Source organism: Tetrahymena thermophila (genome assembly GCF_000189635.1).
Source record: "Tetrahymena thermophila SB210 genomic scaffold scf_8254665, whole genome shotgun sequence".
Classification (NCBI taxonomy): domain Eukaryota; phylum Ciliophora; class Oligohymenophorea; order Hymenostomatida; family Tetrahymenidae; genus Tetrahymena; species Tetrahymena thermophila.
In genome coordinates this window covers 679,207-697,025 of record NW_002476432.1, presented here as the reverse complement: position 1 = coordinate 697,025, position 17,819 = coordinate 679,207, and the positions used below count along the sequence as shown (strand labels likewise).

At 21.7% G+C, this 17,819-nt stretch overlaps 4 protein-coding genes across 4 annotated transcripts; 2 read left to right on the top strand and 2 right to left on the bottom strand. All coding sequences in view use genetic code 6, as the record gives it.

Moving 5' to 3' along the window:
- Positions 1–483: 483 nt before the first annotated feature.
- On the bottom strand, positions 484–1,116 carry TTHERM_00227770 (eukaryotic translation initiation factor 5A; the record flags this gene model as incomplete). Its single annotated transcript, XM_001014308.3, has 1 exon — positions 484–1,116. The coding sequence occupies one exon, from the start codon at positions 1,114–1,116 to the stop codon at positions 484–486; it is 633 nt and encodes a 210-aa protein (XP_001014308.1).
- A 3,336-nt stretch (positions 1,117–4,452) lies between these two features.
- Positions 4,453–11,661, top strand: TTHERM_00227760 (hypothetical protein; the record flags this gene model as incomplete). The annotated part of the gene is made up of 20 exons (XM_001014307.2): positions 4,453–4,496; positions 4,561–4,596; positions 4,665–4,728; positions 4,843–4,935; positions 4,987–4,995; positions 5,050–5,145; positions 5,492–5,586; positions 5,651–5,755; positions 5,858–6,201; positions 6,325–6,485; positions 6,930–7,392; positions 7,440–7,520; positions 7,828–8,261; positions 8,777–9,320; positions 9,471–10,113; positions 10,192–10,411; positions 10,483–10,696; positions 10,804–11,129; positions 11,183–11,494; positions 11,557–11,661. The coding sequence occupies 20 exons, from the start codon at positions 4,453–4,455 to the stop codon at positions 11,659–11,661; spliced, it is 4,389 nt and encodes a 1,462-aa protein (XP_001014307.2).
- A 1,365-nt stretch (positions 11,662–13,026) lies between these two features.
- Positions 13,027–14,202, top strand: TTHERM_00227750 (hypothetical protein; the record flags this gene model as incomplete). The annotated part of the gene is made up of 2 exons (XM_001014306.3): positions 13,027–13,385; positions 13,698–14,202. The coding sequence occupies 2 exons, from the start codon at positions 13,027–13,029 to the stop codon at positions 14,200–14,202; spliced, it is 864 nt and encodes a 287-aa protein (XP_001014306.1).
- Positions 14,203–15,164: 962 nt separating this feature from the next.
- On the bottom strand, positions 15,165–17,708 carry TTHERM_00227740 (protein kinase; the record flags this gene model as incomplete). Its single annotated transcript, XM_001014305.2, has 3 exons — positions 15,165–15,177; positions 15,405–15,756; positions 16,358–17,708. The coding sequence occupies 3 exons, from the start codon at positions 17,706–17,708 to the stop codon at positions 15,165–15,167; spliced, it is 1,716 nt and encodes a 571-aa protein (XP_001014305.2).
- Between the last annotated feature and the right edge of the window lie 111 nt (positions 17,709–17,819).

Here is a 17,819-nt window from a genome sequence, read left to right as displayed (position 1 = left end):
ATTATTGACAAGTAAGTCTGTAAGTGAATTAGAGAAATGAGAAGTGCAACAATAATAAAACAATTGTGAATTTTTAGAGTGTTTTAAATAAGGCAGCTGTAATGAATAAGAAAATATATTGCAATAAAATATAACACGTAATAATAAATGAAATATATTAAAATTATCAAAGGAAAGAGATTCATTTGAATAATAAATATGAATGAATGTATTTATGTATGTATGTTTGATTGATTGATTAATTCATTAAGTCATTCAATATGTTTTGGGTTAATTAAATAGCTAGATGATATTGATTGTAATGATCATAGATATGTATGTAAGTAAGTAAGACATTATTGCGTTTTATTTATTTATTTGTTGATTAATTTATTGCATGATGATACTTTGGTACCCATTACAACATAATTTACTATATTACTTTATTTATGTTAATCTTATTTTTTAACTGAATGTTTGTTTGTTGCTAACTAAGCTAGTTTCTCAAGACTTAGCACCACTGGTTTCTCTGTAGGAGATGATCTTTTCTTGACCCATAGCAGAGATGACAGAGACGAGGATATCCTTTTCAGCAGAGAAGTCAGCTCTTAACTTTTCAACTAATTCGGGTTCGTCTTCAGGGAGCTTAAGGTCTTCCTTGGTTTCACCGTTATCGAGTAAGAGGGTAACGTAACCGTCATCAGCGATATCGATCAATTAGTATTCGTTCTTCTTGACGAAGGGAATTTCCATATTGTGGGAGGTGGGGCAAGAATCTTCGTACTTCTTACCGGTGAAAATATCGACACCGACGATGGTGGCCTTAGCGTGACCGTGCTTACCGGCCTTGGAGGTGGTCATTTCGACGACCTTGCAAGGGAAACCTCTAAGCATGGCGTAAGCGTTCTTCTTAACGTTACCGGCTTGCATGGGGTAGGTGTGGGAAGAGCCGGATTCACCTTGTTCGAAATTTTCTTCTTCAGACATTTTAATTTCTTTTTCTTTTCTTTTTTAATTTTAATTTAACTTTTCTTTTTAGTTTAATTTTGTTTATACCTGCTTAATGCCTCTCTGCTATTCTTAAAACTCTTTCCAAACAAAATTTATATTCTTTTATATTTAATCTTTGTTTTCCATTCATTTTTCATCTCCCTTTCATTCATTTCCATTCTAATTTTCACACATTTTCATTTTTCCATTCAATTTATTATTTGTATCTTTCATTTTTTCATTCATTCATTCAATCACTCTTTTATTCATTCATACAAAAATTCACTCAACCAATCTCTCATTCTTTAATATTTTTATATGCAAATCTAAATATTCTTTTAAAAAAGTAAGTAATTAAATGCCAAAATAAAAAGGTAATTCTCGCATGCATGCTCACAAACTAATTTAGAATTCTCACTTCTACTTCTTGTTAAACTATATAATTTTTCAAAATATTTTAATATAAATTTTAATTTAGGATAGGTTCTCTCATCAGATCTTCAACTACTAAGTTAGATTCGATTGATGGATGTCTTTTCTCAAAAAAAAAATTTAAATAACCTACCCCTATAAGCTAGTTTAAATAATAGTTTATATTTTAATTAATATTTAGAATTATTAGATCAGTTTGTAGAAACAATTAATTCACTGATAGAACTTGAAAAGTAGAAAATCAAAAAATAAATAATACTTCATTCACTTAAATCCATCAAAATTTACACCAAAAAGAAGTGGAATTAAGTAAGAAAATAAACATAATTTTTTGCAAGAATTTTTATATTCTGATCGAATTTTTTTTTGAAAAAACAATTATTTAATTTTTGATTGAAAATTCAATAAAAGCTGTTAAACTAATTGAGGATCAATCAATAAATAAATAATATAAAACAGACTTTTCTAAATCTTTACATTTTTAGTTCCTCTCAATACTTAAAAAAACTAATTACTTTTGTTTTTTATTCTTTAAATAAAGATATTTCCATGTTTTATTTTTGACTTTATATTTTGGCATGATTTTTATTTAGAACACATGAAGAAATATTTTAGATTTTTAGTAAAGTTTGACATAAAATAAATTTAAATTTCTTTTTTAATTCAGCTTATACTTACGTTTGCAAGAAATTTTGTAAAATAATAAAGTTAAAATTAACTCGGTATTCTATTTGAAATTTAAAATACTTAAGAAATGAATAAAATAAATATGTAATTAGATTTGGATAAGTCGTAAATTTAATATAAATTCTTATAATGTGAAATAATAACCTTTTAGTAAAAACACAAAATTATATTATTATTTTACTTTGATTAAATATAAAATATTATTTATTCTCTGCACTTAAATTCAGAAATATTTTGTACAAAAAATTAGTAAAGTTAAATACAAATTTATCAATTAAATTATATTTTTAACTCACTTGTTTTCTTTAATGAAAAATTTAGCTCATATTTTTGTTCGATTTAGTCATATTTTTAATAAATTATTTCAATTCGTACTAAAAGAAAGCATCACTCTATAACAAATTATAATAAATGAAAGCATGCATTCCTTCCATTGCAAAATTTTATATTCACTTTAAGATGAAGAAATAAAAAAATAAATAAATAAATCAATTAGTTATTTATTTATTTCTTTCTTTCTATTCAATCAACAATTTATTTTTTAGCCATAAAGTAAATACTATCAATCCTCATTAATTAAGGTACTTTTCTCCAAGAATATTTATTTACCTTATTCCTAAAAGCTTTTGAAGCTTAATACAAACAAACAAACAAATTTATCTTATTTAATGAGGATTCATAATATATAAAATTTTTAAGTTTTTTTAAAATAATTTTTGATAAAGTTGCCAAAAAATATTTTGAATTATAAAGTTTGTTTGTTCATATTTATTGACTGTTTACTTATAGTTTATTTGCTTACTTACTTACTTTCTTTATTGCTTTAGCAATATAATAACAAGAATCCATTTTGAGAAGCAGCTTGAAAATGAATTCATCAAATAATACTTTTGTTCTTCATAAAAATTAAACTAGTCACTCTTTTTTTATGATTCCTTAAGTAATCTTATCAGATATAATAAATTCTTCTGATTTTTGCTTTCAAAATTTTAATAATTTAATTAATTAATTTAAATTTCTCTTACCTACCCGTTATATTTAATTCAAACTAAAAATTGTCAAAAGCAATAACTTTTACTCACTAACTTAAAAGTAGTCTGTCTGTCTGATAACTATTAAAGCTACTTAAAAAAGACATACATCTCAAGCTCTATTAATTAACTAAAATTAGCTCATATGAGCAAAAAAATTTGATTGGCTTTTTAATTGATAAATAAATAAATATATTTTATTTTTGATAAAGACTTGCTTTTTGTTTTTGATCTTTATTATTTATAAATTTTTATCAAATTAAACCGATAAGCTTATAAAATATATTGTATTAAGAAATAATTCTAATGTTAAAGTTGTAATTACAAAATTATTAACTATTAATCAATCAATATGCTTTTTAGGAAATAAAAGTTCTCATTATTTAGAGGGATATTTAATTTGTATAAATTGTTATCAAATTAAAACAATAAGTTTGTAAAATAAATTGTATTAAGAAATAATTCTATGCTAAAGTTGATATTATAAAATAATTAATTAACAATTAATGAATCAATATGTATTTTTGAGAATAAAAGTTCTCATTATTTTTAAAGATTTGATTATTATAAGAAATAAAAATAAGCATATATGGTACGTGTTGATAAATATACAAATTAGCTAACAATTATTATTTAAATTTTATCTTTCTCTTTTTTATATCCTGTTAAAAATTATTGAAAAGTTTTGAGAATTTTTTTATTTTCACTAAAAAGTAAGTATCATTTCATAAATTAAATTAACATTTTATAAAAAAGAATATTTATCAATAAAAAGCAAAATAATCAATATTAATGATAATGATTGATCAAGCTCAATTTATGTAAAAATAGATAAATTTAAAATAAATTATTTATTTATTGATTTATTTTATTTATTTTGAGTATTTTGTTTTGCTACTTTGAACATTAAACTCTAAATCTTTATTAAGATAAGATTAGAAATTCCAGACATTAGAATGAAATCTTGAATATAAGTTTTGCTTAAATTATTATTATTATTATGATTTAAATGTGAGGAGATTCTGAGTACACCACACATCTAGCAAGTTAGCCCAATCATTTTAATTAATTTCATGAAATATGAAATCAATAAAAATAATTTAATGATTCATTTTTTTAGAAAGTGATTTAACTGGATTTATTTATTTTTGTTTGTTATGGTAGATTTTTTAAAAAGATCTTATTGAAGAAAGTTTGTTCTACATATAAATTATTTGAATTAACAATTAATTGAAATTAAGTAATTAGATTTATAAATTTTTGATCTACTTCTGTTAAATTCTAAAATAAAAGAGCATACATACATAAATTCATACATATTCAGATAATTAAAATGTTTTCAAAAGAGAATATAGAGTCTCTGCATTAAGCAATTGAGTATTTTAAATCGCATTAAATAATAATTTATATTATATTTATTAATTAACAAATAAATAATTAGCTTATCCACTTAAATCAAAACATATCATTAAAACATGTAAATTAATAGTTCTCCTTTTCAATTTATCAAATTCAAACTATCAAATTGCTTTAATCTTAAAAAAGTCCAGTTCAAAACATTGAAAAATACATCCTATATATCGAAGAATGGTTTAACAGAAAAGAAGAAGTAAAATATTTGCTCTTTGCTTTTTTTATCAAACTATTAAAAAGAAAAATAAATACATCCTCTAATTCAAAAGTAGAAATTACTCATTTATTCTTAAAATAAATTGATAAATAGAATGATCAGAATAAGCCACTAGCAGTAATTTGTCCAGATATTTACCATGGCTCCACTCTTCTCTCACACTGGATAAAGTTTCATGAGGAAAAGGTAAAAAAGATATATAAAAATAGTTAATAAAGTATAATATAATGAAAATAGGATATCAAAGTAATCTATAAAAATGGAGAAAGTAATTAAATCAAATTAATTTTTAATATAAAGACAAACAAAGACATAATAATTTCACACTTTAGTATCACAAATCAAATCGAAAACGAGTATTGCTACTGTATTTTTAAAATTGTTTCTCAAATCAAGGTAACAAACAAACAAATTTTTTTTATTCAAAATAATATTTTAAATGCTTTTTAAATATTTGCAAAAAATAAATAAATAAATATTTTTTCTTGACCAATCTTTTTACTTTTAATTTAAACGAATAATCAAGCTAACTAATATCATAGATCGATCAATTAGTTATAATTTAAAATGTGATAACATTTTTATAATATATTTAAGGCAAGTTATTGTTATTTATTTAAAAAATAATTTAAAATTACAAATAAATGCTGAAAAGTTATTTTAAATATTTAAATTTTCTATAAAAAATTATTTTTTTAACAATAAAATGCTAATTAATATGAAAATTTTTTAAAAATTTTAGAATCTATTTAATGTTAAGACGAGAATCCAGACAGACGAAGAAAAATTAAGGATGTTTTTTTCATATTGGCTTGATATTGCAAGCTAGAAAATATCGTAAGTATTTTGTTAATCTTTTTCTAAAAGTTAACTAAAAATTTTAATTTTCTATCTTTATTAGTGAAAAAAATGATTAAATGAAGATTATTTTAGTAATTGATTCCATTGATTTTCTGATTGATGGTAGTGAGAATAAAATTGTTCACACTTTCCTTTGGTTTCCTAAGTAATTTTCATTTTTATTACTTAATAATAAAATTCATTACTTATTCTAGTCAGACTATTAGCTATTTTTTTCATTTTTAATGTTGTAAAATTATATTTACAGGGTGTTTCCTAAGCAATTCAAAGTAATAGTAAGTTGTTCAAGTTCCCACATAGATCTTGTTTAAAATTATCAAAGCTAAGGAGTTACTCTGCTTAAAGTAGATTAATGTATTCATTCACTTAGTAGCCATTTTGAATAAAATCAAATTTAAAATTTGCATCCAAGATTTAAAGAATCTTTAATGTAGTATGAAAAACTAAAACCTAATATAAGAAATGATCTTGGATGCATTATGGCTTTTAAAACAGCCTTTTTAAATTAACTTGAGAGTTTGACCAATTTCGAAGAAGGAGTTGATAAAATAGAGCTTTATTTCGAAAAAGTAGATGTAAGCATGGCAAATTGTAATTAATTCTTGAACAAAAATTTATTTGAGTTAAATCTTTTAAATTTTATTTAATTTTAAACATATTTTTAATAATGATTTATTTTAGCTATTTGATTTAATTTTTTCAAATAAAATAAAGAATTCTACTAAGCTTAATCTTTTATTGATTTTTGCATTAAAGTAACAATGAGTCGAATCCCTGAAATAGTTCCAAATATTTCATATGAGACAATAAAAAAAATACTAGGAGTTTTATAAACAACAAATAAAGGTCTAAGCATTCAGGAAGTAGCTGAAGCTGTATTTAAATTTATTTATTTATTTTTGGTTTATTTAATATTACAAATGAGCATATTAATATATCAAAAAACAATTTTAATTTTTGTATTTTACTAATTAAAAAAAAGTCTTTTTAATTTTATCAAATTAATATAAACGTTTATTTATTATTTTTATAGAATAATTATTTTATTTTATTATTAATAAAATATTTTTAAACACTTTTTAATTATTTAAAAATTTAATTAAAAAATGCTTTAATCCTCTAAAATCAATCGATCGATTTTTAAAATAAACTTTATAAGTTTTATTATATTTATTTATTTAATTAATTCCGAAATTGATTATAACAAAAAAAGATTTTTAGTTTAATTAGTTATTGATTGATGGATGGATTACTTGCTCATTTAACAATTTATAGAATTTATATCAAATTAAAATGTTATTTACACTATAAAATTTTAGACTGAAACAGAGGAGATAATATGTGGCTAAGTGATTAGTTTATTCTATCCTATTCTTTTAAACAATGAGGGATACTACAAAATTTATTATGATCAAATTAGAGAGTATATTTCTAATTTGTAGGATTCTCAATAAAAAAATTTTTATAGCAGCCTCATTATGAAGTCTCTTCATAAACAGCATTTCAATATCAAAAAAATGCACGAGTTATTCTACTAAGCCAAACTAAGTGAACTTTGGTTTAAGCTTAAAGACTATATAACTCAAATAGATAACTTTATCCTGTATTATAGTTATGATGAAAACAAATACACTATTTACAGGTTTTGGGTTTTAATCGAAGCTAATGGGCTTGATCCAATTTAAGAATACGTAAGAAGCATAGAAGAATACATAGTCATGCACAGTCCTAGTGATGAAGATCTTTTTAAAATCTTCTTTTAGATTAGTCTCTTTTTCTATGGTAATTTAATTCAATTTATTCCAAACTAAAATTAATAAAAAAAATAGAATTCAATGAATTTGAGGCTTACCATACTCCAGAATTTAGGCATCCTATCATAAAAGGCAACTTTATTCTTGAAGAATTAGGTAATTTTGAACTAAATTTCTTGTTTATTTATTTCTTTTTTTTTGTTACAATCATTTAAGATTATTTTTAAATTTAATAAATACTTTAAATTATCATTTAGTTATTTATTATTTTCAATTAAAATTTTTGAATTTAAAAATCTTAACAAAATTTTTTCTCCTTCTTCTTTTTAATTGATAAATAAAATAAATAAATGAAAATTTATGGTATTTATTTATTTATTTATTTAATTTGAAAATAACTTGACAGAAAATAAATAGATTTAAAATAAAATTATTTGTTAATTGTTTTATAAAATATTATAAGGAATGCTTGTCGAAATGAAAAAACTCAAAATGGTTAGTGATAATGAGGAAAACTAAAATGATTTTGAAATAAAAGCAGAACCATATAGCTTAGAGGGATTGAATGTGGACATTCCAAAAAGTAGAGAACTGGCTAAACAGAAATTATTTAATTTAGCTTTCGAGCTGCTAAGTGATAACTCCAAAGAAAAAATAAGCAGATACATCACTCCTGATCAATTAGAGTAGTATATATAACCTGAAATATCAAGAGTTTATAATATTCAAGGCATCAAAAAGTTAATTGAGTTGATTAAAGAACTTCTAAAAAACTATGCTCAAAAACAAACTAAAAAAGAAACATCTAAAACTTTATTTTCATCAAGTCGCTCTCTTAAACCTTCCTAGTCTAGCTAATACTACTATAAGAGATGGCTTTGGGTTTATTTCACTATAGTAATTAATTAATCAATCAATAATCATTTTTTAATTTCTTAAAAATTTTATTTTAAATTTGAACTAAAACTAATTTGTGATTTTAACAAAATAAATACAATTTTCTCTTAATAGTTTTTGATAGTTAAATTTTCATAGAGTAAGTAAGAGTCATTTAATTAATTTAACCAATTTCATTATTTTGATGATTTGCTCTAAAAGATTAACAAACCTTCATCCAAAAAATATTTTAACTTAATGGAGCTTAAATGTTTTAGTTTATAATATTATTTTTATCATAAAAACATTTTAATGATAAATAAAAATTAAATTTGGCTTAATATTTTAATTTGAAAATAAAAATTGATTTGCATCAAAGAAAGAGAAAATGTTTTCTGTTTTATTTTTATTTATTTATTTTATTATTTTGTAGAAAGTAAAATAAATATTAGAATTAATAATAGTTTAACTGATTATTATAAAATTAAATATAACAACATGGAATAAATATATTATTGAAACTTTATAACAAATAGGCAAGCATGAATAACAAAATCAGCTACTCAGATTTAATGAGCGTATTTAGTAAGTATCAATTTAATGCAGAAGCTGATGATCTTGAAAAGAAATACAGAGATGAAGCTTTGTAAGTAATTTTAAACATGAAGCAAAAGATGCTAGATAATTGTAGTTCTTAAAAGAAAACACAAGCAAGCACTTTTTATAAAAGTTCTTAGCTATAAACGAATACTAAAAGCATTTTTTAGAAATAATAAACAAATATGTTACAAAATACACAAACTTTGTAGCAAAATTCAGTTTAGTCTCAAAATTTATTTGCTTAAAACTCTTAATTTCCTCAAAATAGCACTTTCTTAAACCAAACTCAAAACGCTGATAATACTTTGACTCAGCCATCTCTCTCTACAAAAAATACAACATTCCAAGAAAACTTTTCAATCAAGGTAGTTTAATATCCTAATAACTCTCAGAAAATACAAACTGAGCCTAATTTGACAGCCTCACAAACAACTACTTCAAACTTTTTCAATAGTTCAAAATTAAGAACAAATTATCAATGTATTCATTCATTCCTTCCTTCTTTTTTTTCCATTTTTCTCAATTAAAAAATTCTAATAAGATAATTTATTTATTTCAAAAATAAACTCAATTTTCTAAATTTAAATTTTTACTTTTTTTTAAATTTAATTTATTTAAATTTTTTTAAAGAGTTTGGAAAGACAATTGGGAGAAGTCTTTCGCCCCATGCTTAATCATCAAATAAAAATGTGGTTTTTATGGAGACTTCCATTTTTGAAAGTGAATTAAAAAGTGATTCATCTTTCTCTTCTTAAGTTTTGTAAAAAAATAATATCAACTAAGACTCCCAGTTCAAAAGACAATAGAGTATGAAGAAAAATGCTTTGCAGATAACTACTCAATAATTTAATATCAAAAGATAAATGACTTTGGAAAAGCTCTAAAAGAGCGAAAATGACCTTGGCTCCATACTAGAATAGCCTCCTTCTGTTAAGTTATTGCCAATATTAAAAAAAAGTACAATGCTTTAAAACGAGCAAAGTCCAGATCCATAAGACAAAACAAATTAAAACTAATCTCTGATAAATTAAAAATCAATTACAACTAAATCCTTCTTCAAAAGTAAATCTCCTGAGAGAACTAATCTTCAGTCTCTATAAGAATCAATCAGCAAAGCTATAATAGCAACTGTGAAATAAACTGAAAACAAAGATATAATTATTCTTCCCAAACTTAAGGAATAGCTGAACATTTCAACCGATAAAGAATTGGAGTTTCTTTAAAAACAAAACTAGCTTATGCAAAAAGAGTATGACTCTCTGGTTTATGAAAAGTATTTATTTATTTATTTATTAATCTTTTTTTCAATCTGAATAAAAACATAAACAAACAAACAAACTAATAAAAAAAGTATGAATTTAGCAAAATAGTTGAAGGTGATATAAAAAATGGATGCTAACTACCCGAACAGTAATTTAATTGAAGAAAGTAAAGACAGTTTATAGAAAATGCAGGAGAGAATAGAAAAAATGACAGAAAGACTTAATGAAAATTAGTCTCAGTGTGCCAGAATTAACAACATCATTAGCATTTGTTACAGAAACAAAATAACAAATGCAGAAAACCTAAATGTAAATTAAATTTATTTTTTAATTTAATAATAAAAAATTAATTAATTATTTTTAATGAATTTTTTATTTAGATCTTTAATTCTCAGCTTTAGAATCTCACCAAAATGGAAAACTATGAAAGAGACTTAGCCAAAGATATACAAGATAGGAATGCTAACTTTGTAAGAATGAATCATGAATGTTTAAAAATACTGCAAGAAAGAATACACAACCATGAATCGATCATTATATAAATTAAAAATAGCTTTCAGATGAAAAGCAAAATAAATGATATGATGGATAAAGGTATATTTTATTCAAAGTTTATAAACAATTACAATTTATTTATTTGTTTGTTTGTTTATTTATTTATTTGTTTATTTATTTATTTGTTTATTTATTTTGGTAATCAGCTGATTAGGTTATAAAAAATGAAGACGATAATCATAGCTTGCACAATAAATTGGAAATGTAGTCTTTCAAGGATAAATAGCTTAAAATAACTACAATTCAGAAAAAGATCAATTAAAAAATATAGTAATTGTAGAAAGAAATAGATTAGATTGAAGAAGCAATTTATCCTTTGAAATTTGATGACACATTCTATGAAAGTAAATAGTATAAAGTCTTTTTAGAAAAACAGGAAAAGAAAAATAGACTGAAATTTCTGATTTCTACACAACTTGAAGAAATAGAATAGTTAAAAGTGCAGCTATAATGCTCAACAAATCAAATAAATGTAACTTTCTTATTCTTTTATCAGTCATTTTCATTTAATGAAATTTTTTTAAGCTTCTTAAAAAAGCTCTTGGGGAAAACAAAAAATTTTAATACGCTTAATAAGCAAGTAACAATTAAGATTATGAGCAAGATGAAGCAGAAAACGAGACAATTAAATTAGAAGACAGACCTATTTATGAACTAAAATAACTAAAAGATCAATTGGCAGAATAACTTTAAATTGATCTTAAGCAAAACAGAATTTATCAAAGCTCAATGCTTTTATGCTTGCTTAGTCTCAATAATAGCTACAAAACAAGTGGAATTTTAAGAAATTACGGTGCTGGTTCTATTAAACTGCCTTCTCATTTTAGTTTTACTGAAGTAATTTGTTTCATTAATACTTATCTCAGTTCAATTAATTTTTTAAATGTAAATTTATAAAGCTTACAAAAGATCTCATAGAAAAAGATAAGTTCATAAAAGCCCATCTGTCACCTGAATAGTATGAATAATATATTCTTGGAAAAATAGATGTGCAAGATATATGAAATAATCAAACATATCTCTCAATAAAAACATTAATCAAAACCTAATCAAATGAACAATATTGAAGCAGCAAAAATAATTTAAAATTATTTCAATATTACTATAAAAAAATAAACTAAATAACCTAACTACCTAACTACACCTGAATATTATTAATCATATAATATAAAAAATAATATTACTGATTTAAATTTGATACTTAACATGATTTTTAATTTTATCAATCACACCATTTATTTTATTTAGTTCTTAAATTTTAATAAAAAGTAAGTAAAAGCTATTAAAATATTTCTTAAGCAAAAATATAAAAGTAAGCTACATGTTTTTTTATAAGATCATGATAAAGTTTTACACAAGAATATTAGTAAGGCGTAAGTTGTTATATAGAGACCTTTTTATAAATATTTAGTAAAAATAATAAATAAAAAAAAAGGTTGAAAATTTAAATTTAAAAAAAATTAGTTTTAATAGTTTTATTTAATTTCGAGTTATATTTTTAAGAAAGTTTATTTATTTATTCTTATATTTAATTTATATTTCTCTACTTTAAAATTTCATTTATTATGAATTTTAATTAAGTAAACCAACTAACTAATTAACTAACTAAATAAATTATATTACTATATTAAAATTATTAGCTTAAAATTTATTAATATTTTTGAAAACTATTTTTTAATTTATGACTAAAAATAAGGGAATTGAATATAAGATTAATTAATTGAAATATTTAACTAACTAATTTAAAATAAAATATGTAACCTTTTATTTAATTCAAGTAAAAGTTCAATTTAGATTTTTAAAAGTTAAGGAATATATATGTCATTGAAAATAAATACTTTTTATCTAAAATGAAGAAATATTTTTAATTTATTTATCGATTATGATTAAATTTATTTTTATTAATTATAATATCAATCAATTCAAATTATTTATTTTAAAATATTTTTGTCATAGTTTTAAAAAAAAATAAAATAAATTAATGTAGAAGTTGCTTTAAGATTTACATGATTTATTTTTTGCATTTAATATGATGGATGATCAAAATATTTACTATCTTTTAATACATACAAGATTGAATAAGTATTCCTCACAAAAAATTTCAATCATTTTTAATCTAATTTGCTTGCTTGCTTGTTTGTTTTTTTGTTGTTGTTATTCAGTTTTGAAAGCATATTCTTTGTTTTTGCGTAATTCTTTAAAACGGATAGAAAATTAATTAAATAATTAAAAGCAAAGATAGAAATAAGAAGATTGATTTATTAGATAAAAGGGCAACTAAAAAATATATAATATTCCTAGGTAGCTTCTAAAGTATATAGTTGAAGTAACTAAAAAAAATAAGCAATTAGATTTAAAAATATAGCAAAATGAAATATTTTATAAAGCTCTTTATAATAATATAAATTGCCTCTTAGATTTCGTTAATCTATGCATTTAAAAATAAATTTAGATAAGATCGTATTAATGCTGATGATAATAATGAATCAAATGCACTTTCGCTCAGCAGTGGAATTACTATAAAACCTAGCAATTATGAAAATAATAGTTTGTTGAAATTGCTATCTTCTGAATCTAATTATGCTTCTTTTGAGCTACTTGCTGACACAGGAGCATTCAAAATTGAAAATAGCAGTGTTACTATTTTAGAAATAAGTGAGGGAATTTTTGACATTTTAGTCAATACAAAGTTAGAAAATATATACATAAAAGAAGACATAATTAACAGGTAATTAATTGTCTACTTATTCAATATTATATATTAGAAAACATAAATAAGCTAGCTTTCTTTTACTAAAATTTCAATTGAATTGAGCAATCAATTTACATAAGACATAAAAATATCCATTAATAATTTTCATAGATTATCTATTGAATTAAAATTTAGATAAATTGAATTAAATACTTAAAAATAAATAAATGAATGAAAGCAATTTTAAAACACAAATAATAGAAAATTAATTAAATATTATTTTTAATTTTAGAATTATATATATTTTGTTTATTTAGTTAATTAATTAATAATTGTTTTAATATGCAGATAAAATGACTTAAAATTATGGAAACTTTACTTATAGGATGTTTGTAATGAGAATGAGGAAATCGTTGGATGGACTGATAATTCTACATCAAAATGTGATGGCATATTCATGCTAGGTGGATTTAATAACTTCGCTAAGGGAGAAGTAAAGAAAATTTATGAGAATATCCCTGAGCATAGTTAAGTAAGAGTAGTTGCATAATACCACTTCATAGATTAATGGATGGGAGAAGTTGGTTTCATGAAGATTAATTCTCATTTAACAGATAATACTAAGTAAGAATATGTATGGGTTTAGAAATACGATACTACTAAAATAAATGCTTAAAATCCTATCAATGTCTGTGGAGCTCCCTATCCTGAATACTAGCTTACTTTCCAAATTGATATAGTCGTTCCTCATAATAAAGAAAATATTATTTTATCTTTTGGTTCCACACTCGAAACAGAAGACCCTGCAGAGGCTTCATTCGGTTTATCTAATATTCAAATCTATTTGTAGTGAATAAAAATAAATTTATTTATTTATTTGTCTTTCTTTAATAAATAAATAATCTTTATTAGAGTTTAAATTTATATTATAAATTCTTTCATAATAAAAATATTTAATCATGTAAATGAATTAGACAGAATCATTCTTTTTATCAGGTTAATAAATGATACATAAATACCTTGTTTGTTTGTAGTAGCTGATTCAATTTAAAATCAAAATGAAAGTTATTTTTATTTTTATGAATAAAATAATGAAAATTTACATAAATTAAATAATTTTTTTATTTTTAAGATGTAAAATTTACTGAAAGTTAATCTAATACATACATTTATTTTTAATTATAATAAATAAATAAATATTACTCTGTTAATAAAAATTTTATTTTAACTTTAATTTTTTAAAAGAAAATATAATGAATTAATTAAAAAATATTGATTTCATTACAAAATTAATTACTCTATTAACATTTTTAAGTTTCTGTGTAAAAATAATCCTAACTAGTTTGTTTTTATGTTTTTTGTTTAAATATATGTATGTATGTATCTATATATGTATAGTACCCAAGGATATTGCCTTTTTCAAGGATATACACTGAAATTTGATGATTTTATTAGATTTATTTGTTTTTGATTTTTGGGGATTTTAAATTTCGATTTTTGGAGTAGATTTTAAATTTTTAATTCTAAGAATCATATTTTTATTTATTTTTACATACAAAAACTTTAGTATTTTAGAATTTTTAAAACCAGAAAAAACATTTTTAAAATGAATCCAAATCACAAATAAGTAATTAAGTAAAGAAATAAATAAATAGTTAATTTTAGAAGCTTTAGATGGTAAAAAGTAAGTATTAATTTAAGTAAAGTGATTAAAAAACAAACAAAGACATATGAACTTAATAAATAAAAGTAAATTTAAATTAATGAAAATATTTTCAAATTTATTTTTTTAAATTAGCAAGATCTATCTGATGATCATCTATTAGACCTAGTTTAATTTATTATTAACATATTTTGAGTGCTTTTTAATATTTTTATTTTAGAAAATAAGAATTTAAAGCTGTTAATAAACATTCTTCGTTTTCTTAATATATTTCTCCTTAAAATTTCTAAAGGTACTTTTTAGAACAATAAATAGAATTTTATAGCTGATTCAAGCTATAATAGGATATAGCTAAATTGTAATAGTAGTAGCTGTAAAAATATTTACATTACTTATAGCTTTCTACTGCTTTATCATAAACTTTTAAGTTAAAGTATATTTCAGATATCATACCTTAGAGTTTATAATTGTAATTAATTCTAATACTTTAAAGATACTTTAGAGATTCTTCATACTTTTCTAATTTAAAATAAATTTTTCCCATATAATATTTTCTAAAACTTAAATTTGGTTCAATTTTTTACAAATAACCAATAGCAACTTAGTATTTTTCTAGTTTTGTATAAGACTTAACTAGCTCTTAGAAAGTAATTTGTAAGCCATTTTTGTATTCATAATATTCAATACTCAAATTGAAAAAGTTAATAGACTCCTCATACTTTTTCATTTTTCTTAATATTTAACCTTTAAGTAACATAAATAATTAAAAACTAATCATAAATAAATAAAGATCAAATATTTTAAAAAAAGTAATTAGAATAAAAAATTTAATTTAAAATAATTTATTTTAACTTTGCAAGGTAATTAATTAATTTTTTAATTTATTTATTTACTTAAAAAATTAATGTAAAAAGAAAGAAATTTTAATGCTATTTATAATTTTTTAAATAAATTGTAAGCCTTTGTATTCATAATATTCAATTCTCAAATTAAAAAATTTAATAGGCTTCTCATACTTTTTCATTTATTTTCTTAATATTTAATCTTTAAGCCATAAATAATTAAAAACTAATCATAAATAAATAAAGATCAAATATTTAAAAAAAAGTAATTAGGATAAAAAATTAAATTTAAATTTTAACTTTGCAAGGTAATTACCGTAAATCCTCATTAATTCTCACCAACCCCCACCCCAAACTCCAGGATTACTATATGGTGAAAATATTCACAAAATATTGTGAAAATTTATGCTGGTGAGAATTTATGAGGATTTATGGTAATTAATTAATTTATTTTTTAATTTTTTAATTTAATAAATAAATATTGAAAATATTTAATTAATTACCAATAAAAATGTAGACCCAATATTTTGAGAGAATTTTAGTTTCTTATTTGTCAATTAATAATAATAATTAGCTGTATGTCTCTAATGCATTTTGATATTATTTTTTATCATAATAGGCGCTTGCTAATCTAGATATTACTATTTGATTTTCAGGAAATCTTAATAAGAATTCCAAAAAGTAATCAATATATTTATCTTTGTATTTTTCTGCTAAAGACAAACAAAGGTATTACTCAGCTTATTCATTATTGCAATCAATTTTCAAAGCTCTCTAGCATAATTCAATACTTATTTCAAAATTTTCTTTTACATGTTATAGAATTATTACTCTGTCAATAATGTACTCAATATTTTCAGGGTATTTTTAAAGTAGAAATTTATTTAATTTTTCAAACAAAATATGTGGCTGAGAATCATTAAATCTAACTAATTTACCTCTTTTGATTATTGGGTATTATTCTTCTTCATTTTTTACTAACTAATAATCTTAAAGAAATTTTATTATTTCTTAATAGTCTTCTACTCCTGACAGCAAACTCATAGCTTAAACTATGATATTCTCTTAATTTCTATTTTATATCATTAATTTTAGCACATTATTCAAATCTTAGTGTAGATTTTCAATTTATTTAAATGACTCTTTCCCTTCAACTAAATCTATTATCATGTTGACTTTATTTTCACCGATTCTTATACATAAATAATACAAAAACGTTCCTATTATCCAGCTGTTTTATTGCTTAGATTAATTTTGGTTACACGAAATAAATAGTTTTTATTACTCAATTCTAAATTAAGATTGCAAATTTTAATCGCTTGAAGGAAATAAAGACAAATCTTTAGATTAAACCTAAAAATCATAAATTTTTAAACGGTAATCGTCATCAAAAACTATTTTACTAAGTGACAATTTTCTTATTAAGAATCCACTTTAATGAATAAATGATACTGCATTTAGAATATCAAAAAACTAATATAAGCGACACTTGTTTGTTTCATCCCAATCCATGCAACCATAATCGAATGAGCATTATGATAAATTATATTAATATTTTTCCATAAGAATACATAAATAATTACCAATAACGTAATAATCATAGCACCTAACTATATTAGGATGGTTAGTTTTCTTTAAAAATTACACATAAATTAATTATTATTATAATCTCTCATCATCTATTTTATTACTTTCACTTTAATTTAAATTTATTATTTTTAGAGCATAATCTTATTATTCTTTCTCCACAAATATTATTTTACTCTCTTAAACTTCTTCATAATTGCTATCATTATTTTTATCAATTAAATTAATACTGTATAAATCTTTTAGATTATCAAAAAGCTGCTACATATTTTCTTCAATTAGACCTATCTATCTATCTATCTATCTATCTATCTATCTATCTATCTATCTATCTATCTATCTATCTAAGTATTTTTTGTGCGAGTTTGTTTTGATTAC